The sequence below is a fragment of the Oculina patagonica genome, chromosome 2, assembly GCF_052425735.1.
Source record: "Oculina patagonica isolate OP01 chromosome 2, crgOcupat, whole genome shotgun sequence".
NCBI lineage: Eukaryota > Metazoa > Cnidaria > Anthozoa > Scleractinia > Oculinidae > Oculina > Oculina patagonica.
This window is the reverse complement of record NC_135759.1, coordinates 38,092,570-38,118,992: the sequence shown is the minus strand read 5'-3', so window position 1 is coordinate 38,118,992 and position 26,423 is coordinate 38,092,570. Positions and strand designations below refer to the sequence as shown.

At 39.7% G+C, this 26,423-nt stretch overlaps 3 protein-coding genes across 3 annotated transcripts in view; all 3 read right to left on the bottom strand.

The window, feature by feature from the left end:
• Positions 1–3,616: 3,616 nt before the first annotated feature.
• Positions 3,617–6,748, bottom strand: LOC144644606 (uncharacterized). The gene has a single exon (XM_078504129.1). It carries the CDS (start codon positions 6,701–6,703, stop codon positions 3,689–3,691), a length of 3,015 nt encoding a protein of 1,004 aa, XP_078360255.1. The 5' UTR covers positions 6,704–6,748; the 3' UTR covers positions 3,617–3,688.
• A 1,762-nt stretch (positions 6,749–8,510) lies between these two features.
• Positions 8,511–26,423, bottom strand: part of LOC144644617 (sushi domain-containing protein 2-like) — a 69,779-nt gene continuing 51,866 nt past the window's right edge. Inside the window, 1 exon segment of the mRNA XM_078504144.1 lies at positions 8,511–10,981. Coding sequence (XP_078360270.1) covers positions 10,776–10,981 — 206 coding nt within the window. The 3' untranslated portion in view covers positions 8,511–10,775.
• LOC144644623 (protein mesh-like) lies at positions 14,471–26,350 on the bottom strand. The gene is made up of 12 exons (XM_078504153.1): positions 24,635–26,350; positions 23,380–23,673; positions 20,801–20,935; positions 20,198–20,360; positions 19,319–19,570; positions 18,787–19,033; positions 17,961–18,142; positions 17,289–17,445; positions 16,425–16,660; positions 15,946–16,157; positions 15,290–15,506; positions 14,471–14,701 (listed from the first exon to the last, which is right to left on the bottom strand). The coding sequence occupies exons 1-12, from the start codon at positions 24,926–24,928 to the stop codon at positions 14,532–14,534; spliced, it is 2,559 nt and encodes an 852-aa protein (XP_078360279.1). The 5' UTR covers positions 24,929–26,350; the 3' UTR covers positions 14,471–14,531.

Below are 26,423 nucleotides of genomic sequence, written 5' to 3'. Positions count from 1 at the left end.
CATTTTGCGCAACATCTATTTAAATAATTAATCCAACATTTTAAACAAGGCCGTAGCTGGTATAAGGCGAACCGAGTCACTTGCTTCGGTAACAAGTTTTAACTTAGTTGAGGCTATGCATTTAAAATACTTCAAATATAAAAGAAGTGTTTTTTTTCTTCTGAAACTGCGTTCTGTAAGAATTTCCATTTTCTTTCAGATGTTGACAGTTAGAAAAATAGGTCACCAAGGGTGACATGAGTCTAATGCCGTATGGCATAGTGATACAGATTGCGCGGTTTTCGTAAGCCGGTTAAAATTGGTTAGAGGTTTGTGTTCGGGAGTTTAATTTAAAATGCTTATAGCAAGCTAGGGGCATCGTGGATGATTATGGATGAAAACGAAACAGTCATAAATGTTATATGCTTCACAAAATTTAAAGTATGAACAGGAGTTGATGTTACTTCTTCCGTATTGTCCGTAAAAGCAGAAACGATTAAACATTTGGACAAGATTGCGTGACGATTTACAAAAAGCATGTTCATTACAACAAGGGTTGAAGAACTTCACATCGTTTTCTTTCAGATTTTTCACCATTTTGATGATGACTCTTGAAACAGATTTTGCAATAAAAGCACTTGAAATAGTGACTGTTACTCCATTGTACTGTAAGCACTTAGTGACAGATTTTCCTAAAAACGGGTGTAAATGCTCACGTCAATATAATGATGACCTTTTGAACGCTGGAAACTAGGCAATTATTATCGAGCTACCATACACAGGAGCGAAGACTGTTTATCATGATGTACAAATTTCGCGAATCATCACTTCCATATCAATGTAACCATTTTATGATTTTTCTAGCTGTAAGAAGAACTTAAGATCTCTGAGAGTCGTAAAAGCATGAAATTTGATTTCAGTGTATGGCAAAGGCCGGGACAGTGTAATACTGCAAAGCGGCCAAACAAACGCATTTTGATTTAGTCGCGTAACTTGATTTACATTTATCCATGTACATCTTTTATTTTTGAAGGTTTTTGTTTGCACTGTAAAGAAAAAATTGGTCAAAATTCGAATGACTTAAATACAAAATACGAGGTAAAGTTTTCTATTTTTTAAAACAAAATAAATATTTGGTCGCATTGTGTAAATAAACGCGAGTCGCCGTCGAAATATTTTTTTCTCAAAGACGTCTTGCTTTTTAAGCAAGACGAAAACACAAGTGCTTAACTGAACTGAAAACGAAGATTTATTTTCACAAAAAGCTTACAAATGTCTTAACTGGAAAATTATTACGTCCTGTTCAAGTGTTGAATAATCGTGACTTGAGAAAGAACTTTTAATTATGCGTGGGAACACGTGTCGCTGATTGGCTGTTTTTAATTGAAACTAATCGTGCGTGTCCGTACGGAGTCCGTTCTTGCAGCTGATCATTGTTTTCTACATTACAGCGAACGATTATCGATCCCGAACCATTCCCTTGGGATTGCTAACAGCTTTTTTCATATAACAAAGAGTCTAATGCGCATGCGCAAAGCGCACGCAAGCATTAGACTCAAAAACGTGAACTGAGAGTTGCATAACAACTTTGAACAAGTTCATAAACTCTACCATTATCTAATGCACCCTTTAATCTATTTTCGTTTTTCCTCGCTCATTACATAACCAAGCTTGTTTTGATTTACTTCATGTGATTTATCACGTGCAGACAGAGCAGAGGCCAGATAAGACAAAATTTTGTTTTGTCCATAAGGGCGCCCTATAAGTTTCAACCTAAATAAATCAAACTTCAGATAACAAAAACCGTCAACGATTTCAAAAGCTCGGCAATTAAATCCTTGGATGTTTTGCCGAAGTAAGAAGAACTCATTAAATATACTGTATGAAAACTAAGAATGTTGGAGTATTATGTTTTCATGTGCTGAATCATTAAGTGTGGTAAGGTGTCAACCTTTTACTCACAGCCATATGAAAAGAAAAAACAAACATTCAAACAAACACAGGTGGTTAGTGTGCTGAATTAATCTTCAGATGAAACATGATCTTCACATTTTTTATACAGTTTGATTATAGTTTAAACGGTGGGTACAGAAATTAAATCCTACGATTCAGTAGATGAAAAGCAAAAGCTTCTTTATATCTCAAGTGTTTACAAGAGTTTCGAAATTTATGACCTGAGTTTATCCCAAAGTGTAATGGTAAGTGTAATGGTTACTAATGGTAAAATCACGTGACATGCAAGTTGTACATTGTGCGCGCTTACAAAAAAAAGCTTCTGCCTTTTCGCGCCACCGCTTATTGGTTTCAGAACAGTACTAAAGACTATCTTCCCCGGATCACAACAGGCCACAAATGTAGGCAAGATGTACAAAATCTGAGTGATGACAGGCTTATGGCCAAGAAAACAGTCATTCTGTAAAAAAAAAACCTATGAGTTCACAGAACTGATAACCTTACTATTCTATAAACTTACTATTGTAAGTGTGCGTCTGTTTAGAGGACCATAAGTCAAGTGTTTAGTGCAGTGTAAGATTTGCGGCGTGTAGTTATTTCATACACGAAATTAGTGACCATTAAAAGGAAAGAAATCATAAATAAAATCTTTGTTTGTGAAATGTCTAGGACACTCAATAGAACTACCTAAGCCGGGGAATGTGTATCTGTGTGAGGAGGCGTGCGGAGGCACAATTTCAAAGTCGATGGGTTTGCGTGCTCGACATTGTCGCAATTTTGCGTGTTGTAGACATTACATTAGTCGGCCCTCAAGTCAGTCCCGCGAGAAAAAATTGAGGGGGAGGGGGGAACGTCTTGGAAGGTTGTGCCGGGTAGCTGAGTGGCAGAGCTTGCAGCCCTAGGGAGCCCAGAGTCAGGGGTTGAATTGCTGGCTTGCTAGGGGTGGGCATTGTGGAGTTTTTTGTGTCATTTTCACTTGACTTTGCCACTCAGAGCAATGTCATGGTATTTTAATGATGATTGTCTTGTGTTTGGCAGCCAGCTGCAGGCCTGTGGCAGCTTGGCTGTCACCGGGGTTGGCTAGACACTCCACCTAGCCACCTGGTCTAGCCAGGGGACCTCAGGGGGAGGGAGGGTGGCTGTTGGTGAATTTCAAGCCTTTCTGACAGCCGGCCGGGCACCATTTGTTGACAACAAGGAAGGCTTACGTTCATACATGTACAAAGGTATGCCTGCTGTTAAGGGACAAAAAGTAAAAAAAAAAAAAAAACCAGCAACCAACCCAGTTTCAACGTTGTTTCATAAGGTTACAGCAACATATTCTTAGTTCCTTTTTCCCAGATTCATTCCCAAATGACAAATAATAATAATAATAATAATAATAATAATAATAATAATGAATGGAAAGAATTTTATTAACCAATTTCTAAAAGAATTACAATGATTTGACTATTCGAATAAGAACTTTATATATAAACATATTATTTACATAATAATAAAACCAGTGTCTTTAAAAATGTAGAAAAATAGTAAAAGCGACTTCGAGAGCAATAATAAAAGAAGAACTAATAATAATAATAATAATAATTTTTTTTATTTTTTTATTAATTTTTAAAGACGAATTAGAACTTTATATATATAAACATATTATTTACATAATAATAAAAACAGTGTCTTTAAAAATGTAGAAAAATAGTAAAAGCGACTTCGAGAGCAATAATAAAAGAAGAACTATACATTAAAAAAAATATTCGATCTAAATTGCAGTACGAGAATTCTCTACTTGAAAGTCTATATCATAAATGTCAATGTTCCTGTTTCTCTTTACAGTTCTTGATCCCCTTAGGCAGATTAAGGCGGATCGGAGGATCGCAAATGAGACTTTTGATCTGATCCAAGACACCGTTGTTGCGTAATCCTCCCCTTTCTTTGCGGCGATTAATTCTGCAAGCCTACTGTGATACCTCTTGCACTCCTCGCCCATTCCTCCGGTGGATGTAAACACCAATGGAGTGAAAGTTCCCTGTTCTACTTGAAGAACCCTGTCTGCGTAAGCCCTCTTCTTCTCATTCTCATGGTTACGGTATATCTGCTTGGGGGTTTGGTCCTTGTAGGAATCCGCGTTGGGGTGACACACCCTCACATCAAAGAACGCGGATCTCTGCTTCTCCCAAAACCCCCGGGCATGTATATCTAGGCGAGCATCTGGCGTTGTGTTAGCGCCGCTTGGTAGCCTCTCTCCAGTCAGTTCTTGAAGGACGGGCTCTATTTCGACATCATTACAGACCATCTTAAGCAAGTCAGCCTCGAGGTCACGGAGTTCATTATGGCGCTGAATTATGAATCCGCCTCTCCTACAAATCATTGCATGATCGATTGTAAAGGCGTCACCGCACACGCACACTGTCGGCTTGTCGTCAATTTCCCAGTCGTACCTGAGCTTTACAGCATCTCGGAACTCGCCTTTATTCAGGTTGTAGCCCATGTCCTTTAATGGGAGGACCGTGAGCCAGTTAGAAGCACCTTTTCCGGTTGCGAGATCAATGGCTCGTTGTGTCTTCTGAGGTAGAGACTCCCTGACATTGCCAAGCCTAGTCTGAAGCGCTTCGTTGGTTTCTCTTCGCACGCACTGCTGTAATGTCTTGACAGCAGTATCAGCCGGTGTTTCATGATCCTGTGCGATTATTTTCTCTACTAGGGGCGCTGTGATCTTGGTTGACACCTTGAATTGGGACGCTGCATCCTGGCTTGGATTAATAAGTCCAAGCCCCCCTAGCCGCACTGGAAGTGCCACTAGGTCCCTCTCTTCTTTTGTGCAGTGGTGATCAGTGATTGATGGTATTAGTACATCTGCAATAGCACGCTCCAGGGGCTCTAATAGATCTTCTATATCAGGAAGTGTTCTGAGAAAATATGTCCAGCGGTGGCGTAGTCCGAAGGTAAATGCCGCATAGCACGCCTGTGGGTTTGATGTGGCATACTCGGCTAGCTTTACCACCTGGCTCACCCACTCCTCAACCTTTCCATCGACATACTCTTCGAGATATGCTCGAGAGCCCAGAGCGGCGCCTAGATGTTTTTGTCCCTGCGTAGAGATGTTTATCGCAGTCCCCTCGAAGATAGCTTTAGCATGGTCCTTCTTGTCGGGTTTCGTAATAAGCCAGCACTTTTTGGCGTTAGGGTAGTACCCCAAATCAGGTCCTGCCTCAGTCAGCACATCCCACCATCGCTTGATATCTTCCAATGAACCTGCACCACTCGCGTCATCGGCGAACCAGCACTGCTTCAAATCGTTCGAAATCCCCAAACGAGTAATCAGAGGTTGTAGACTGATGGCGTAAATTCCCATCGCTAGAGGATCTCCTTGCGTTGTACCCTCTGCAGACTTGATCTCCTTCCCTCCGATTATGAATAATCTTGCTGGTTCTCGATACGTATTGATAGCGTACGTTGCAATAGGTGGGCAGAGTACTCTAATATTGTGGAGGGCAGCAGCTCTGTTTAGTGCATTGAATGCATTTGAGGCGTCAATCAGGAGTACAGCATCCGTCTCATCAGCTTCGAATATAGAGTGTATGGCGTGGACTGCGGCTTCGCTTCCACTCTTGAGGCCTGCGCAGACTTGTAGCGAACCACTAGCCTCGATCACATCTTGTTTGGTCACCTTCATGACACATTTCCCAATCACTCTCCTGATGACTTCACCAACACCGATGGGGCGAACCGCGCCTTCGCCTTTGTCTAGAGGGATGAGCCTGTTGGCTAGAAATGGCTCAATGGTTCGAGGGTCGACAAAGTCTGTGTTGAGCCTCCTTGCCGTTTTTGCTAAGGTATCGCATAGGTTTGCACTCGATTTCTTGAATGATTTGCAAGCAAGAATTCGCTTGAAACCGTTTGCATCGACGCCTGAGGGACCACCGGAGCCTTTTGTTCGTAACGCCGCCTCGCGTATCATATCGCCATCGATTTGCTGGTAGAGCGAGTCATGCACTTCTTCAACTGGTCCGAAGAGTAACGAGCCGAGCTTTGCTTCTTGTGCCTCAGGGTGTTTATCTTTTAGTTGGCCCATGACGTCATCGGTCAGCGGTAGCACGCCGCCGCACTCATTCTCGCTGAGGTATCTCAACGCTGAATTAATCTGTCCCTCCATGACTAGCTTGGCGAATATCTTAGCTTTATTTGGTGGTTCTGTCCTCTTGGTCTTAACAAGGCGTTTTTGGATAGACCTCCCCTCTCGAAGCAGACTATCAATTTCACCTTCTTTCCAAAGCGCTAAGCGCTTAGCCAGACACTCTTGATGAATTTTTGCTTTTGACTTCATGCTTGGCTTTTGTAGCGTCGTTGCTAGGAGAACAATGGCAGCTTTGAGCGCTATGTGTTGCATTTGCGTTGCATTGTTCCAGTCGGTTATATGCGTCGTAAGCTGATCGATAAACTCTCGCCCGACTTTCCCATAAGGGACAAGGAAGGTGTTTTTACGCCATTGTGTAATCTCATCATAGGCTTTTGTTATGACTGATGAATAGACTGTTATTGTACTCCCATCCGCTCTTCGCCCCCAATTAATAATTAATGGAGTGTCAACAACATTGTTGTCAGGCAACCGTCCTGGTAAGTGCACGCATGCACGGGCTTCGCTCAAGTCATTAGTCATCTCATTGACCGAGGCGTTTACAGGTTCTTGTTGTTCTTGGATATTTTGCGTGGAACCATCACTCTCTGTAGCTGTAGGTCTCTCTGGGGATCGCGCCACTGCCATATGCAAATCCATCAAGCTTTCCGAATCCACGCAATTAGCATTTTGAGCTGTATTACATGTATTCTGTTTTCTAGGATTGGATTTTTTCTGAGAAGTTTGGTTTAAAATCCTCTGATGCTCACTTCCGCTCGAATCTTGTACGCGATTGCATCTCGAATCCTTTTCCTGGTTCTTTCTTGCGGGAGCGCTTGAGCCAACCGTGTGATCAATTTTCTCGAGTCTAGAAGCTTGATCTCTGAGGTTCTGGCTCTTAATTTCAAGATGCGCATAGCCTTTCTCATCCCATAACTCCTTCATCACTACAATATATCCCTTTCTCCTGCCGTTCTCGTTGCATGGTGGTGTGTCTGATGCCACAAGATCCTTAGCTCTCGCCTTGCATTCGAGTAGGTCATTATTCATCTTTTCGGTCCATTTCAGCTTGCCTCGCGATGTAGTCGACATTTCGTTTGTTGCGTAGAATTCCAGTATTTAGAGCAATTTTTCTCTCGTTTCGACTGCCCTAAGGACGTAAATAAGCTTAAGTAGAAATTTCCTTAGATGGAACCAACCATTAGGAAAGTGTTTTTCAGAAACCCGGTTTTAACGTCGGAGCTCTGAATTGGCGTGCCAGCCGCCATGACGTCCATCATAATAATAATAATAATAATAATAATAATAATAATAGAGAATAATAATATTGATCAATGCTGATCATGGATAAAAAACTTGTGGATCAATGATTATTAGCAGAAATAGCATTGACCAGCTACTGCAATTATTTGCACTTCTTTAGTTTAGTTTATTCATTTAGCAGCCTAATCGAAACACATTTCTTATTCTTCAAGTTCTTCCTGCGGTGGTTTTTCTATTGCAATCAGCAAATTCTTAGTGCGAAAGTGGATGTTCACTACCAAGTAACACCAGCCTTGGACAGTTAAGCTTAACGAATAAGAACGTTAAGCTTAAAGAATAAGAACATTTTAAAAAATATGTAAGGCTCAAATCTTTGAAAAATTAAGAGTGCTCTGCCCCTCGACCGAGAGTTACAAGCTTTTATGAATAAACAGTGAATTACTCTCGCAGAACCCGTCTGTTAGTAGTTTTGTTACAGTGTGAGTCAAACACAATCACAACCACAGTGACCAAGGTGTAAATAACGACCTTCTTATTTGCTTTTATGCTTTCTTTCTAGCAAACAAAAAAAAAAACGGCCAAAAAGCAAAAAAGTAAGCAAGACTTACTTGCTGAAACGTTACTCTGGAATAACTGAAAACTTAAAAAAGATTACCTGAAAGATGAAGTTTGCTTTTTAGAGTTTTCAGTTCTCGTGACAAACTGCGCGCCTGGAAGAGGACATAAAATATGGTTAAATGTGATCTTTGAGTCAATATTATTGCCCTGTTCAAAAAGGGCGGTAAAGTTAGATGTTATCATAGTATCCAACTAAAATGTGCTTGGGGAAGCCGAAAAAAATCCACTTTGCGAAGCAAGTGTAGGCGCGTGAGGTCAAAGAATTGAATTGTAAGGCTCTGCTTGGAGCCTCTGTTAGAAACTATGCCAAATATCATATCGATCATTCGGAGGAAGAGAATTCGCTCCTAACCTCTTTACCGTGACGGACAAATACAACATTGTTGTGACTTCCATTAAAAATGTTAAGCTTGATTTTAAACACTGACAGCCAAAGTATGTATGTAATATCGACTGTTATCGCAATTATCAAACCTCATTGCGCTAATGTACGGCGTGCTGATTCAAAGTCGCTACCATGTGCACGAAGTACACAATTTCACTACTTGTAGTTATATATGTTATATATGTTACTATATATGTTACTATATGCTACTATTCCAGTGTGCAGTCTCACGTCAACAACAACAACAACCATTTTATTTTGCAAAGAAAGAATCAAGAATCGTGTGTCCAGCGAATATTGGAACAACGTTTTGAGCAACAGAGCTCACATGTTAAGTCCTGCCATGATGTCGAGTAAAGACCCTGTTTGTGCTCATGGACACTATAATTTTAGGTAGTACGCAAAGTGTAGATACAATTAACAAGAACCGATCAAAACAAAAGAAATAACTTTAATCGCTTAAGTGGTTTAAGGAGTGGCCACGTTTTGCTTTAATGGTCCGGTGATCTCAATTGTATCAGACTTCCTTATTCGTACTACACGGGTTGAGTGGTGGTTTTGGCTTTGTCAACTTTCTCCTCCGCAGAGGTCTCTTTCGTGTTTCGTACGGGCTGGGAAATGGGGAGAGGAACGGGGAGAGGTGAAAAGTAAGCGCGCGGAGCCTGGAGAGAATCTCCTTCGCCCTTCCCGTCGTCCCCCGCGCTCCCCCTATTTTTCATTTTTCGTGTTTTCGCCTTCCTCCCCCAGTGTTTTTTCGCCTCCCCCCCCACGAAAGAGGCCTCTGCGGAGGAGAGAGCTTTGTCAAAACGCTTAATTTGTGACACATCCCGTCCCCTAGCGTGGTTCATGTCTTTTCGCACTCGAGTCAGGTTTCTCCTCGGTCATATTAAGTTCAGCGTCGTCTCAAAGGTCAGTTGTGGTTTCTCCTCGCTAGTTTTACCCTCCCTACCCTCCCTGGGTTTAATTTTTTAGCTTTTAGTTTTCGCAATAAATTGATCTTTTGCCCCAAACTCGTCGTTTGCTTTTGTCCATGCCAACAAAACGTTCCGCGCTGTAGGTTATAGTGAGAAAAAAGGCATATTTCTAAGGTATAATAACGGTGTCAAAGAGGGATGTCGAAGGGCGTGGACAGGGAATAATTCATTTTTGGAAACATAAAACGATAATAAGAGTCAATTTTTAATATTGTATGATATTTGTATTTCCACTAAAGAAACCCTGACAGGTTTTTACAAAGTAGTTTCTCTTGAGATGACATTAAATTATTAGTTTCAGAAAGTCGGCCAATAAGGTTACTTCAGTAAAACTTACTTTACATAGTAAGTATAAATGAATACTAATATAATTAAATTTAGAATACAGTTGACTATAAAAATAAGTGAAAACGACATTTCGGTGTCACCTTGGCACCATTATCAAGTAAAGAATGTAATGGAAAAAAATAATTTATACTAAAAGTAAAGGTGTGAAATAGAATAAATTAATTTAAGACTAAAAATAATTGTTCATTGTCCATTCCAGTGAGGTTTTCTAAAACAATAATGAGAATTATGTGTGTTTAGTGGGCTAGAAAAATTATCTTTTCCGTTACATTCTTTACATGATAATGGTGCCAAGATAACACCGTCGCTCCGTCTTTTCGCTTATTTTTATAGTCAACTGTTCAAAAACATTGTAATTGTTTTTAGTAAGAAAAGGGAGAGTAACCCAAACGAGGATTTCATACTTCATCATGATAAGAGAAAAAATAAAGCAGTGATACAGAACAGACAGAACGCTTACTTGATACAGGATCAACTGAATTACCTAATTTGCTTGTGCAATATTTGTTCTGCTGAAATTTTGCGCAGATAATGATTTCCTGGTATTATGAAACTGTATTCAGCTATTAAATTAAATAAGCAGTGAAGTGCAATGAATCTGCTGTGCACCTAATGAGTTATCTCTGGTTTGTTTCGAGAAAACGTTTTGCTTGTCATGCATTAAAAATGATACCTTATTTTGTGACACTCGTACAACTAATGTATCGTGAGCATCTAACAGTAAGCAATTTAATTTCCAAATTCATGCAATTAAAACAAACCTTAAAATTATATATTTTCAGAAGGATGGTTTTCTTTTATATTACAATATATAAATAATTTATTTATCAATAATTTAAAGTGTCCTTGAAAACAGTCAAACAACCCAGACATAAGGCGTTGTATATTTATCTCACATTAATTTTTCTACACAATACTTCCCGAACACGGAGAAATATAAGAAAACAGAGAATCCAGTGGTCAATACTATAATAAACATAACCCAGTGGCCGAATATTAGGTAAACTTGCAAACATATTGGCTACGCAAGTGCGGTATAATTTTCAATAGACGGCTCCTCTCTCAGACGGTCAGTTTTGTCCGGTCCCAAAGACACCGTCTTAGAAAGAGGTGACTGTATCCAAATCTTGCAACAAAAACTGTCCTACTTCAGACCATTCAGGGTGAGCTGAGTTGTCAAGAGATGTTTCATTTCAACTTGTGAAGTCGCTTCTTCTTTATCGCGTGGAGGATTTTTACGTCTGACTCTGAGAAAACAGATGACCCCAACCACCACTGTGACGAATACAACCACGGCAGCTGCTGAAATAGCGACGAAAATGTACCATGGTGTGCTAAGGGATATAATATCTGTAAATGAAACCAACTTGTTAGTATGTTTAACAGACAACAGTGACATAAATAGAGCCACAAATGTGTAAGTTAATTCATTGAGACAATGGCACCATCGACGGACTATCCACTAGACTAGATTAAAATCAAGAAAGGAATTATGGGCGGTGTCCTAGCTTAATAATTGGAATATACATTTAAAAGTTTTTAAGCAGATGGCAGTGTTCCGTTGATGTAGCAAGCGGACTGATTTATCTAACACGACGGTAAACATATCTTACAGCTCAAGTTCGACAGTCTTTGTCCACGCTACCTTTAGAGCATTTGGGTAAAGTTCCATTCCATTGGCCATCCTTGCCGCAAAGAATAGTGTTCGAGCCAATCAGTGTGAACCCTTCATTGCAGGCGAACCAATAGCGCGAGCCTACGCTTGTACTGTTACCATGCGCATGGCCATTTTTAAGGGACCCAACCGGAAGGCATACTAAGAAAAACAAAGCAAGTAATTTGTTACACGATATTTTTAGAGTAAGTAACAAGTAACTGTGTATATTAAAGCAGGAAACACGTCACTGGGTAGAGATGCATGATTAGGTATATTATGCTTAACAGATCATATAAGAACACTTTTTGAGGTTGAAAGATGCAATTGTTTTCAAATCTAAACTAATGATTGCCTTCAGTCGAAAATGTGACAAATGTGTTATTTCAGAAAATATCCATACTACCCCCCAGAGGCTTCATTGGTTTGAACCCCTTCCTCGTTGTGGAAATTCCAGTTTAGGTTCGTACTTTCCTTTAAAATTTGGGTCTTCCATTCGGAATTTCCAATTTCTACTGGGAGGGTAAAGACATTTCCTGGATCCACACAATCCAATTCAGTAAATAACACCATTCTTCACCTGTCTGGTGGCAGCTCGGTTTAGACCCATTCCACTCTCCGTGTAAACAAGATACGACAGACGAGCCGTTCAATTGGTAGCCTGGGTTACAGTGGAATTGGTAGATCATTCCGCCATCTTGTGTGTCGCTTCTCAGCACAGCACCATTACCCAGTGTGTATTCTATTGGAATGCATCCTAGACAGAAAATATCAGATTGTCGCTGTATTAGTTTCTTGAGATTATTATATAACAAATTAATTTATTGTTATTAGTAACTTTGATTATCAAATAATACTGCGTCATTTATCTACCTTTCTGGCAGCTCGGTTTAGACCCATTCCACCTCCCGTGTAAACAAGATATGACAGACGAGCCGTTCAACAGGAAGCCTGGGTTACAGAGGAATTGGTAGATTATTCCGCCATCTTGTGTGTCATTTCTCAGCACAGTACCATCGGTAATCGTGCTTTCTATCGGAATGCATCCTAGACAGAAAATATCAGATTGGTCGCTGTATTTCTTTCCATTATTTCACATTCATTTATTTTTTTAAAAAAACTGCGCCATTTACCAATTCTTGTCCCCATAGCCCTTTTCGTTTTTTCTTATCCGACCTTAATTTATTTAGACGGACACGATGTCATAAAATATTGTAGCTTGTGGGGTCGTGTGAATAAATGCACAAGTTAACAAAGTTGAACTGTTAGTAACTGAAAAGGTCTGGCTGCCTACTTTAACAAGAATATGTACTACCGGGTATCTGTTCTACAATCAAACACACCATAACACACACACACACAAGCCAATTACGACAGTACATTCGAATTGGACCAGCTCAGACCGGCCTCTATCATGATATTTAATAGATCGATAAACGATATATCGAGCCTATTTCCGCATGCAGTTATTTTTCTCTATTCATTATTTTCCATCGTCGCCCAATCTTCTTACCTCGTGTCTCTGTTTCATTGATAACTGCAACAAACGATTCCACCGCTTGTTTAGAAGCCTCTCCAATGCTGACCTTTCCAGTAGAGTGAATATCAAACAGACATTGTTTGTTATCACCACACACGTCACGAGCCTGCTGTCCCAGGGTTGCGTTATCAAACACCAAGTCGTCCTGATCCAAAAATATCGGTACATATCCGGCATTGAAATAGGATGAGTGATTCGTGCCTTCATCGTAAGTGAATAATGAATTATTTGCGGTGGTAGCCCCTGAAATGGAAGGAAGGATATGATGACAATACCTTTAGATGAGAATTCCAATTTTGTGGAAAAACGGTAAAAAGTGCAAAGAGTTCGTTGATGCAATCAGTGTAAGTTAATAAAAATATTCGTTGAGAAAAGATGGAAGAGAAATTGTATTACAGGAGAAATTGTATTACAGGAGCCCTACACAGAGCCAAAAACATCTCCACAAATCTTGACCGCGATATAAAAGAAATAAAGACCACCTTCCCAAATGCTGGTTATCCCAAGAAATTTGTATCCCGCACCATCGACAACTTCGCATCGAGCAATTCATCTGAAGATGAGCCCTATATTCCGGATTTTCTATTCGAAGAACGGAAAAAGATTTGCATCAAACTTCCCTACCGCAAGAAGAATGAAATCACAAGCAAAAAGTTTATTTCAAAACTGAACTCTTTTACCAATTTCAAGTATATTTTCATAATTTTGTGGCAAACTAGACAAATCAAAAGCCTTTTTAGTCTCAAGGACAAAAACCTTCACAAGTCCCACGTCATCTACGAAGGAGAATGTTCATGCGGAGAAAACTATGTAGGTGAAACAATGTGAAATTTTGAAGTGCGAATAACTGGACATTCGAACATCTGCCACACCTCGGAACCAGCACGTCACCTTTTGGAAAACCCAAGCCACCCATTCCAGTGGAAAGACCTTTGTTCGGCAAGATCGTACTTTAAGAGAAAGATCATCGAGGGACTAATTATCCAACAATAGAGCCCAACTTTGAACAAACAAGTCAAATGCTATGTTGCGCAGTTGTTCCCTACGGGACTAACTTGAGTATAAGAACGATGTAAATCACGGACGGCTTTTAACCCTGATGATGACAACTAGGCGAAAACGTTCCGTTCCTTTTTAAAATTTTATAACTTTTTAGCCTTATAAATAATATTTTTTTAAAAGATATTGCATAGTTAACTTATCCAATCTTTACACAAAAAGCACGCTGAATTTTCAATAACGTCTGTTCCGCTTCATCAGAATAAAATAAAGTTCGTCATATACACTGAGCTTTATTAAATAGCGAACTGTGTTCACACCAAAGAGACTGGATACGAGTTTGTGTGCCTCAGCACTGCAAGACTTCTCGGAACTTATCAACAAAATGCTTGTGTGCTTTACTGAGAATAAAATAGGAATGTCATACCGTATTTTCTCGATTAAACGCCGGGTAACAAACAAACGAACGCCAGGTCTCTAAGGTGGAGTTGAAAATAGGCCCCTCAGGTATTATTTGAGGTATATTAAGCTGTAGTTGTATTAGCAAGATACGTGTTTGTTGAAAATAATGAGTAAAAACCCTTGCTTGAAAAAACGACCAGGCTCAAATGAACTGTAGGAGTCAAATAAACGCCGGATCCACCAGGCTAAGTTTGAAATAAACGCCGGAGGCGTTTAATCGAGAAAATACGGTATGTTATATTATATTATCTTAAAAGAGCGCGTAAAGAACGTGTAACTGAGTTCTTACATAGCTGTCCAAAGTCGTAATGAATTCTGTTGTGGCTAGCATTTGTGTTCAGGAAAATTCCGCTGGGGAGCAGGAATTCCTTTTCTTGTTCTCCGTCCCAGAAACCCAGAAGGCCACTGGTATTTCCTGAATAAAGAAGAAGAAATACAATAAAGCAATGAATTCAAGACAGTAGATTTGAATTTAACAATCCAATCTGTTTTTGGGATCAAGCTTGTTTGTTAAAATGGGTATTTGTTTTGTGTCAAACGTTAGAAAGGCCTGTCTGTAAGAGAAGCATGTCCTATATGACCCTGTATCCTACGTTTGTATCACACCTGAAGGGCTTAACGGGGTACAGCTTGGATGTTGATCGGTAAAACAGGAAAAAACTGTTTTATTTTCAACCAAATCAGTCGCCAGTTGTCTGGAACTTAGATATCCCTATTTGATTGTCAACACTTTGCCAACGATTCAAATTAACGGCCGGTCCTTTTCATAGAACAAAGTTGCTGGAATCTTCCAACTTTGAACAAGTGACAACTAGTCATATACAACTAGAACTAGTGACAACCAGATATATATCAAGGGGCCTAACCAGCTCCAACAACACGAGATTTGAAATAAAGTAGCTTACTCCATAGACTAACATGTACGCAATCTTAAGGTCGCTAATTTCCGTTGAACGTAAAAGAAAAAGACACAGGAAAATCAATGAAAATATAAATAAAATACCCTTAAACATTGGTGGCACAAGAAGCATCATCTGTAAAATGTCCCCAGCCTTCTCAATTGTGACTGATATTCCAGAATTAAATATGGTGGAATATTTAGATGTATCGTTGTATTTTAAAACGATGACGCCGTTAAAATCCAACATCAAGTCCTCATTAAGTTCCATCAGATCTCCATTCACCAAGACCTCTATTTCGTTGCGGCCATTGATGTGGACCTGAAAGAAAAACCACTACGTTACGCTGCTTCTGAAATAAGACTTGAATTTTCCATCCCCCTTCTAGGAGAAGGAAGAAAGTGGGACCTCAAGTTTGGACACTACTGTGTAGCGGAGAATTTGCTTGGTGACAATTTTCCTCAATAACCGCTAATCTGTGTTGATTGGGTCCAAATCGTGTAAGCCCTTAGAAGCAACATGGAATTAGGGGAGGGGGAATGTTTATTATTCAGAGCATTTTTAACTCCTTATTGCTACAAGTAAGCAAAAAATAGTGTCTCAACAGGTAGAACCCACAAGTGCACCTTTTAGCAGGATTCTAGAAAGAAATCCATTTAAGGCATTTTTAGGTATAAAATCATGCATACATCTAGAAGACTACATTATCTGAAAAAATATTATACTTATTAAGTTATTAAAGAATATCGTATTTTTTTACCTGTACAACATCTGAGCCATTTTCCTTCATTGCAAACGCTTTATAAATTGTAGCACGAGTCTTGCTACCATCATCATTGATCAAGGGCTGCATTCTGCCCTGCAGTTTGAAGTCAGGACCAGCTACATTGAGGATTTGGTACTCGCCATAACCATTAAAGGTGTATTCCACTCCATCAAGTGTGATCATGTGTGGATCGCCGAAACCAGTGGCTATGAAACACAACCATTGAATAATAATGATGTTCATTTTCGGACAGTGGTCATAAGGGTGGTAAACAAAATTGTACGACTTTGAAGCTGGAGTTCGATTTGTTGAGCACGACAGATCGATTTGCATTTGATTGTCCGATCGATCGATGAATCGGTTTATTAACAATTAACAGACAGACAGACAGACAGACAGACAGACAGACAGACAGAAAGGCCGGCTGAAAACTCTATGGTGACTCCTTGACAGATGGTTGCACTAATTATTACCTGGCGTTGGAGGTTCGTAATTAGAGCCGTCATCTGAAGGTCTTTTTTCAAAGTACTTTGCACAGTTGTCGGAGAGCAGACAGCAATCCAAATAAGGCACAAGGTCGTGAAAGAAATGAGAGAAGACTGGTACTCCTGCCTCAATATGGAATCGATCCAGGGATCCTCCGTTTTGCGGACCAATCATTAGGTTTCCTTGCTTGTTGTAGCAGCACTGCTGTCCAGCACCTTGATCACTATAAAAAAGCCAAGAAGGAGAATAGCTGAAACTTAAGTTCGTGCAACAGTCTTCAACCAACCTAAAACCTGTGTCCACTCGTTTAATACATTACCAGCACACTAAAAAGGCTTAAGATCAGTTCAAAGGGGCTAGTTTACGCTGTCGTGAGGTGGTTCTATCACATACAGGATAAAATGTGCAGGTTTTTTTTTTTCATTCCTATGGTTCGACAGAGTCTAAATGGCTTTATATCGGCGCCGGTTCCCGCAGTACGAAGTGATTTTAATCACTTAATACACTTAAAGTGTATCAATACTATGCTGACAAATTGACTAAATGGCATGCGAGATAGATTATCACGGGAATTTAATAAGACATTATTTGAGGTTACTTTCACTTTTGCAGTATCCATGTGACTCAAGCCCCTTTAGGAACTGACATAGGAAGATATCTTGTCTCAGTAACTTGTAATCATACAAGAATTATAAAAAGGAATTTGGTTTTACGAAGCACGTCAGACGTTCGTCTAGTGTGAGCACCCCGGTCAGGGTAATCCTGAAAAGGAGTTATGTTTGCAACTGACATTTTGACAACGTGAGCGAGGAAGTCATCATCAGAACCAACATCCTACACTGTTAATTTACCTGGGAGTGTTTGTCCTAAAGCAATGCGTTGCTCCAAAATGATAAATAACACAATGGTGTTCGACTTTTGGATTGCAGTATTCATCCATCGTGAATCGTCCACGGTCTGCCATTGCTTGAAGAAACGTTTGTGGACAAGGAAGGAGAGAAGCGTCATCTGCAATAAAATAAAATAAAATACAGTCGAACTTCTTTAATACGAACTCCAAAAGGACAGGGAGGAATGCCCGTATTACGAAGGTGTCCGTATTACAGTAGAGTTTATTGCCTCTTCAGGACCGTATTATAGAGGCCAGGTTTCCATTAGGAGAGGTTCGACGGTAGGGCTCCCAAAGTGGTAGAATAGGTAAACCGCAATATATTTTAACGTAGGCTTTCTTTCAGGAACAGCGGTCAGAAAAAAAACCGAGCCAAAACGTGCTTTTGTGCCAGTAGTTAAAAATCGCTATCTGTTCTTTTCTGTTTTTTTTTTTTTTTTTGGCTTACAAATAGCTTTTAGGCAGAAACGAAACCTGCTGTTAACTACATCGGGTTTCCAAACTACCTAAAAGCATGCGCAGCAAATAAGCAAAAAATGAAAGAAATCGATTTTTCAACTTCTGCCACATAATGCTCGGCTTTTCCCGACTGGCGTTGTTTAGGTGGAAATTCTTGTTTAGGTGCTATTTCTACCTGTGTATATCTTCGGATCGGGCTGTGTTCTGTACCAGTGCTTGCATCTCTTGGAACCCCACTCATAGCTCATCCAAGAAAACAGATCGCTCCAAATCCACTCGGCAAGAGAATTGCCGCGACTGTCACCAGTCTTTTTCACTAGCACTAGTGTAACGAAACGGCCGTCACCAACAACAGCTCTGGATTATTGACATGTTACAGAAAATGACATAATAATCTGATTAGCTATGGTTTATACTTTTCGGACTTAATTTCTTATGTTATAGGGCTCTAGCAAGTTGCGGAAGTGAATCAAAGAAGTTAGTATAATAAACGGTTGAGATGTAGCACAATAGTTTCCAAGTTGTTAATTTGAAAGCTGCTGCATGAGTATACCTGATGCCGCTAGCATCGACTACTGAATTCTTTTTCGTACCTTACACTGTGTGCTAAGTGCACTGACCTGCAAAATTTTGTTACATTTTGAAGCATGACTCTGATAATATTGGTAGATATTTTTAAATTTTTTTTAAAGAAAAGAAAAAAAAATAAAAAAAAAAAAAAAAAAAAAAAAAAAAAAAAAAAAAAAAAAAAAATTTAAAGAAAAATTTCTAGGACCAAAAAAAATAAAAAAAAAAAAAGGGGAAAAAAAAAAAAAAAAAAAAAAAAAAAAAAAAAAAAAAGGGGAAAAAAAAAAAAAAAAAAAAAAAAAAAAAAAAAAAATTTGAAAACGCGTTAATTTCAAGACGCGTTAATTTCCTATAATAAATAGTTCTAAATAGAGCTATGAAAATCAGGAAGAAAATATATAAAACAAAAAAATGGACGTTGCCTTTCATCTTACCCTTGTCCTTGTCCTTTTGGTACAGTAAGCCGACCTTCTCCAGTATTCTGTTGTTCTTCTATTAAAGAAAACATGCTATGAAAAAATACGTGGCCACTCTTCATGGAAAAGCGCGCCAGTTGAATAGTCACAGTCTGGTTCTCGCTTCCAAGGTAGCCTGGTTCCCATGTGACCCTGACAGGGAATTTTTCAATCCATGTTGCTGGTGCCAGTCGAAAAACTCGAGGTCTTACCCTGTTGATGTTAACTGCAAGAAAATAAGTAGACAAATATTTAATTCAAGTTAAGACACAAACATAATTCATTCACAAGCTAGGCTTTGTAAGATATTTAACAAAGGTAGTATGTATCTTTGTATGTATGTATTTAATTGGGCATAAAAGTTAATTTTTGGTCGCTTTTCTTTACTCATTTGTTTTTCTCATGGTCATATTTCAAGCCAGTGGTCATGCAATGTAATTTGGCTACTAGTAGTACGTACATGTATTGAGTTCTTGTGACTTTACTATCTTTGAAAAACAAATTATATTACCTGTTGTAAAAGTTCCTTGAAAATCAAAACTCTTTCCTCCATTGACTGACATTTTGATTGACAGCCTGCCAGTGACGTAAAGCATTGGCACAGTACAAGAAGCCCGGATGTTGCTTATATAACTTCCGTTGCTTACTTTCCCCCCAGGAAATCCACAAACGATTTTATCTGATGGTTTGTAGCAAGGTCCAGCTATGAAAATGTTATCACCACCTAGCATAATCCCTGAACTCGGTGAAACCACGAGTGATCCTAAACACAAGGGAAATTTATGTTTGAATTCACATCAACAAGCCTGGCTATCTACATATAGCTACCCCTGCTATAGCTACTAATCCTAGCTGAGCACCTACCTATATGCCTACCTTTCTGTCTGTCTGTTTGCATTGTCTGTCTGATTGTCTGCCTGTCTAGTCGCGTCCGTCCAAGCCACCAACCAACTGTTTTTTTTTTTTTTTTTTTTAAAAAAATTAAAAAAAAAAAATTTTTAGAAAGGGAGGTAAAAAAAAAAAAAATTCCCTTAGAGAAAAAAAAATTTAAACATTTTTTTTAAAAAAATTATTCCCAAAAAAAAAATTTAAAATAAAAATAATAAAATAAAAAAACCCAATTCACATTTCGTTGCCTACTCTACCAACTGTAATTTGTTCTCGTATAGACACTGTATTTCGCACTTCATTTTACTTGTCTTCGTGCTCAGCTTTTGTACAACGAGATAGCCTGCGTAGCTGGCGGATTTGCCTGTGCGGCTTCGCCGTTTGCTCGCGCGCGCGTTACCCCAACAAAACCGCCAGCTACGCAGACGACAACGAGATAGAATTTGGCTTTACACCGTGGTGGATAAGCCTTAACAGATCTCGCGAAAATGGATGCTCCTACCTTTCGTGTTGCAGCCACCGCCCTCGATCTTCGCGTTGTCAATACGAAATATCCACCGGCCAGGCTTCCCCACATTAGACTTATTAGGAATGTCAATAACTTGATGGGTACGAGACCCCGGGATACTAAAAAATCTTATACCGTCACCTGCATTGAAGCCTGCCTGTCAATGAAAGGGCACCAGTTAATGAAAACATATATAAGCATAACAACAGTTTTACGTGTTTTTTATTATAATAATAAATTTATTACACTCATATATAACTCACTGTTTTAATATATACTAAAACAGCTATTCACTTCAGTGTCAGTGCCCATTGGTAAATATTTACCTCGCCGCTTAGCAGCTCGGTAAATATCCACCACTAGTCACCTCCAATTCGGTGAATAGTTGTTAATTATCTGTCAACAAGTACCAGAAGTTCTTTTACATGAGCCCCTGGCTCGGGAGATTGGGCAACCACTCCCCACGTGTAGACTTTAAATAAAATACCTTAACAAGTACCAGAAGTACTTAGCTCTAGGTTGATAACTAATTCCCTCATCTCTAGAACGAGGGTCAAAGTTTTTCTTTTCTATTTTACAACAGAAGTTATAACATACTTGTGCTGGTGAGCCTCCGAGACCTGTGTCATTTCCTCCACTTGCCGTGCCAGTAGTCCACGTGATTTTGTTGTAATTAAAAATGACAAAAGAATGTCTTCCATTTGTAATCAGAACAGCCTGGAAAGTGTTTCTCTGGAAGGAAAGGATGTGAGAATGTTACAAACCTCAATGTAAATCTAATGAAACTTCACACAGACCAAATAAAAATAAAATGTTATAAAGATGAGATGTTCAACATGACACGAGCATGGGACAAAGAAAAATTCTGAGTCCCCGACGGGAATGGAACCCATGGTCTCCCAGATACCGGTTGGGCGCTCTAACCAACTGAGCTACGAGAGACTCGTTGTGAGCTGGGCCATTTACTAGGTTGATATGTGGCACGCGTCCTGCATACTGCTAGGATCAGCAATGTCGAAATCATCAAGTTTGTAGTAAATAATAAAGATAGTAAATTTTAAGCTCGGTAATAAATAATAAAGATGAGATGTTCAACATGACACGAGCATGGGACAAAGAAAAATTCTGAGTCCCCGACAGGAATCGAACCCATGGCCTCCCAGATACCGGTTGTGCGCTCTAACCAACTGAGCTACTGAGCAATGTTATTTTTAAAGTGTTTAGAATGCCACTAAAAGTTTATCAGTCTAATTTTTCTGTCATGGGCCACCCTCTTTAGATGACGTTGTTAGTTTAAGGCTGGTTCTCATATAGTCGCCCCGATCGTTTCTATCGTCTCTTTCACTTCAAAAAGTTTTCTTGCGAACGGGGCGATTATATGAGATATATCACGATCGCTTGGATCGCCGGTGTTCTATCCTTCTAGCTTTTCTTTCCTTTCTTCACCGTAAAACTGCAATAACTGAAAAAAATTGGAGGCCACGAGTTTTGCACTTTCATTGTGCCATTGCTAAAATGATTGTTTTTCGTAGGTCTTCGCTCATACCAGGCGATCAAGACGATTATATGAGAATCCCGATCCCTTCCAATCGCATCGATCGTCTACGATCGTCTCAGTACAGTTGAACCTCTCTAATACGGACACCGAAGGGACAGGGCAAAGTGTCCGTATTTGGGAGGTGTCCGTATTATGGACGTCACCACTATGACGTCATTTTTGACTACCTTATTACATGAAATTTTCGCGACACGTTAATTTCGCGATTTTGAGGTGCGCAAATCTTGCGACACTTAAATTTCGCGATTTTGCGATAAGTATGTATTTTGAATCACTTTAATTTCGCGTTTTTGAGTAAAACACAATTTACATTTCCTTGGCAATATCATTCATTACCGTACCCAAATTCGCAAGTAGCCAATCAGAAGCGCGATCTACTGTCCTGATATCCTACGATATCAAGTCACTGACCTGATATGCCACCATATCACGGTCACTTTGAAGTAAAGTAGTGTTGCCGTACGATGAATTGAAAAAAGGTTTTACCAATAAAACGGAACCTCGTATTTTAAATTTAGCTGGTGTTTAATTTAGTGGTCGTAAAAGGAGAAAAACTTTCCCGCCAAAACTAAACTTGAGCGCGCTCGCCAATTGCGCAATGTTTGCTGACGAGTAATGAGACATTCACAGACTGAAACAATGGAGTCGGAATTTTTCACATTTTTCGCTAAATTTGAATTGGGAAATTTAGAGAATGAAACTTCAAACAAACAAGTGGGAAAAAAGGCAGAAGAGGAACTTGTTTAAATTGTTGAAGACCAAAAACGTATCAATACAAGCAGGTCAACACAATTTGTACTACGTACCGGCAAGCATGGCTTTAACAGAGCGATAAATATAACCAGATTTTTGGCTGAATTTGGGTACGGTAAATACCTAATCGTACCTTTTTGGTACGCTTCGGCTGCATATCAGGCTCGTTTGGTCTCGCCATGGGTATTTTGGCTCGACTGCGTCTCGCCAAAATACGAACCATGGCTCGACCAAACTCGCCTGATATGCTACCGAAGCGTACCAAAAAGGTACGATTAGGTATAAAAATCATTTAACATGCCTTTCAATTAAATAAAACGACTTCATCAAAGAAACAATAACATCAAAATTAACAAAAACGCAAGGGCGAGACTAAATCTCGGCAATAGCATCAACAAAGCAGTTCTCACAATGTCTACAAGTAGGTAATTCATGAGTAATTGTTTTTGAGCCTTCCTTTAGTGGTACTAAACTTATTCTTTGTTGATTATTGACACATGTGAGTCACTTAATTTTCGCGTCATGTTATGTTCGCGACACTTATTGTTCGCGTCACTTTAATTTCGCGATTTTTTAAGAATCGCGAAATTCGCGAAATTAACGTGTCGCCGATTTTCATGTAATAAGGTACATTAACAGCTTGAAGTATTTAGTAACTAGAAATGTTCCGCAACGCAATGCTGCAGGTAAAAAAATTAACACTAAACGGCACAAATCTGAAAAATTCTAAGATGAATAAAGCGTTATATTGTTGTTTTTTGTAACCACAAACAGGAAATTGCTTTAGAGACACAAAATATCATCAGTCAGTCAGTCAGTCAGTTAATTAGTTGTCATTTGTCAAAATAGCATCTTAGTTTCTTACGTTATTTGTATAATCCCCACTAGCGCCAAAGAAAGCCACTTCGTACCACGTGGCAATCAATAACCACGTGGCTTTGAATTTTCGTTGATCCACAAAAGCAGCTGTGACGTCATCAGTGGCTTGTTGAAGAAGGTTAGGATCTGTGGTCTCTCTGTAGAACACATCTCCTCCATTACGTGTATCAGCATCAGCCCAAAATGGCGCCACCAGTCGACGATTATCACCAAGAGGGAAAGCATCTGGTGTGTATTGTGAAACTTGCACCAGGAAAGAAATTACACCATTGGTGTTGACCTGAAGGAATGAATCATGCCCGAAAAAATGACAGATGGTTTAGCTGTTCAAGCAGTTTCATTAATCGGAAGAAAAGTTGAAGCGTTTATCAAAATAAGCTTCGAAGCACTTATTTTCAGGGCTGCTTTCGGTTCTTTAAAATGCACCATTAACTGACCGTCAAAATGCACTGAGCCGCGAACAAAATGCTGCTATGTACGCAGAATCTATAAAAGACCTAATCAGCCAACAAATGAAAAACAAGAAACGTGAAACTGCAAGGCTGATAGAACTGCGTAGAAAACTTAATGCGGCAGAGACATGATAGAGACCAATCCGAGAGTCAAATTGCATACTGTACTGACGAGGACTAAAGAGTCCGAAACAGCTGTCTACAGTTATGCATTCTTGACTCTCGGATTGGTCTCTATCATGTCTCTGCCACATTAAGTTTTCTACGCAATTCTAACAGCCTTGCAGTTTCACCATAAAGTGCTCTGCGATGGTCACTTCTTAACTTTGGGTAAATTGGTCTGTTACTCCATCGTAGAAAACAAAATCAAAAAAATCAAAAAACCAAAAGAAATAAAAAATAACACTTTGAATGACATTTCGCCAAATAACTGTTTATATGCTGTTGATGATCTGTGCGAAGTTTCTTGGTCACACAATGTTAGCAAGTCTTTCAGATTGTACCTATTACTGAGTATTGCCTTTGTGCCATTTCTCTAAACATGGCTCTTTGCTATAAATGTTAAGCCTATTTCGCAAGTCTTGTGGTTCGCAAAAATCTCCAACAACTTTCATAGCGGAAGTCTACATCAAGTACATTGCATTACGCAGGGAATCAGTTGTTGCATTACACAAATAACCAGTTGTCAAAGGTCCCAAAACAAATGCGACCCTTGAGCACAATAATGCCATCTCTGTATCGATGATAGCTCAGTTGCATTCATACAAGAAGGTAAAATTGCATACTTACAAACAGAGAATTGTGATACTTGTCAAAGTAAGGAAATGGAACCGATATCGGCACCGGCCCGGAGCTTTCGTCGTCATTTTTTGGTAAAAGCTGATCGCCTTCGTTTTGTCCGAAAGGATAAAAATTCGGAAGCACAACAGCCTCCGAAATAATAATTTCATCGCAGGCAAGAAGCAGCAGCGGTATTAGTATTACGTTAATCTTCATGTTGTGAGCTAAAGGATGTATGTGTGTTGTGATCAACGGCGTGTGAATATTAATTCTCTCAGTTGTCTGAGTTGTGACAAATCGCATGGATTTGTCAATATTGTTACAGTTTTGGTGCGTCTGTGATAACGTACGTGACGTGAACTCTTAATGTGGGCTGAATGATTATGTAAAAAACTTAGTGTTTCAGATCAGAAGGAAATCCTTTCCTCAGTTTGAGGAAGAACAAATGTGGCAAGTTGCATGGCCGTTTATATTATTATATTCATGCTGCTTTATATAGTGATCTATTACGATAATTATGATTTCGACCGTGCAACTTGTCCTATTACTTTACGCCCCGTTGCACTACGAAATACAGACTCGTGTGTGATCTGATTCCGGAGTAGTTCTTTCAGTCCTCTCGGTGGTCTGTGTGATCCCGAATGCAGCTTTTAATTCTCTCACGCCTTCGTATATATGTGGTAATTGACAACCTAGAACATTGAACCGTTTCTGGCGTGAAGGAATGTGTGATTCGAGTGCTTATCAGGGTTCACAAGAGCTATGTGAGACCAACGATTAATATAAGACCACTTTGAGAAAATTGGCAGAGGGCTCTGATCTCAAAATAACCCCAGAAATAACATTTCAGTGATGTTCAAGAAAAGGAATGCAAAGGTTCGAAAGAGACTCCTGAGCGAAGCTCGAATTGTTTGAGATATGCCCTTCTGCAGACGTCGCACTAAATGCCCCCCAGTGTCAGGTTAAAAAATGAGATATTCAACGTGACTATGCAGGACCGGCTTTGTCAAATTTGACTGTTCAGACAGCGGTAATATCTTGTGTTTCAGTACATTTCATCCCACTCTGACTCGGCTTTTTTCCGTTTCCTTAATACTACAGTCAAAGTATTCTCTTCCTAAGGCTGGGCAGGTTTTCCGCTTTGTTACGTGCCGATGACGCATATCACTGTCTATGACGAAATTTCTTCTTTGACATCCTGTTGGACTTCCTCGGATCTGCGTTCTGTATTCTCTGTTCATCTCTATCATAGCAACTTCTCCCACGATTTCATCTGAGCTATCATGCTTTTTAGCTTTCTGTAGCGTATTCCCCAGCACAACACTGATCTGCATTAGCAGGATGCTCATTTTCGATTCTCGGCCAGATTTGAGCCGAAAAAACTCCGAGTCTGCACAGAATGACCGGAACTCTGTAGCCTACGAGTAGTCTTACCCTTAGGAATACACGCGCGAGTGGCGAAGAGTGAGCCTGCTCGCAGGTTAGGAAGTCTGTTAGTGCGGACCGCCACATTGCAGCCGCCCAAAGATCGCGATTCTTGGTGACGAACATTTTGATCACGGCCTTTGGGGACGAGAATTCGAATGCAGCGCGTTTTGAGCATGAGGCGTGCCTCGCGCACGGGTTTCTCTCAAGTCTTTGTATTCCGGCTTTATCTCTAAGAATTTCCTCCAGTGATACTAGTGTCCTCGGCCGGGTTTTGAGATGTCCAGCAAATTATGCTGGCAAAATGTGGACATGCTTATCAGTGTTGCGTGACTACCCCAATAACGTCTGAGCTGAGTATACTGCACCGTAA

Coding starts and splice junctions, on each gene's coding strand:
- LOC144644623 (XM_078504153.1), bottom strand. CDS start 24,928: ATGCGATTTGTCACAACTCAGACAACTGAGAGAATTAATATTCACACG. Junction 17,446..17,960: donor CGATCCGAAGATATACACAG/GTAGAAATAGCA, acceptor ATTTTATTGCAG/ATGACGCTTCTCTCCTTCCT. Junction 14,702..15,289: donor TGTGCCACCAATGTTTAAGG/GTATTTTATTTA, acceptor TTCTTTATTCAG/GAAATACCAGTGGCCTTCTG.
- LOC144644606 (XM_078504129.1), bottom strand. CDS start 6,703: ATGGATTTGCATATGGCAGTGGCGCGATCCCCAGAGAGACCTACAGCT.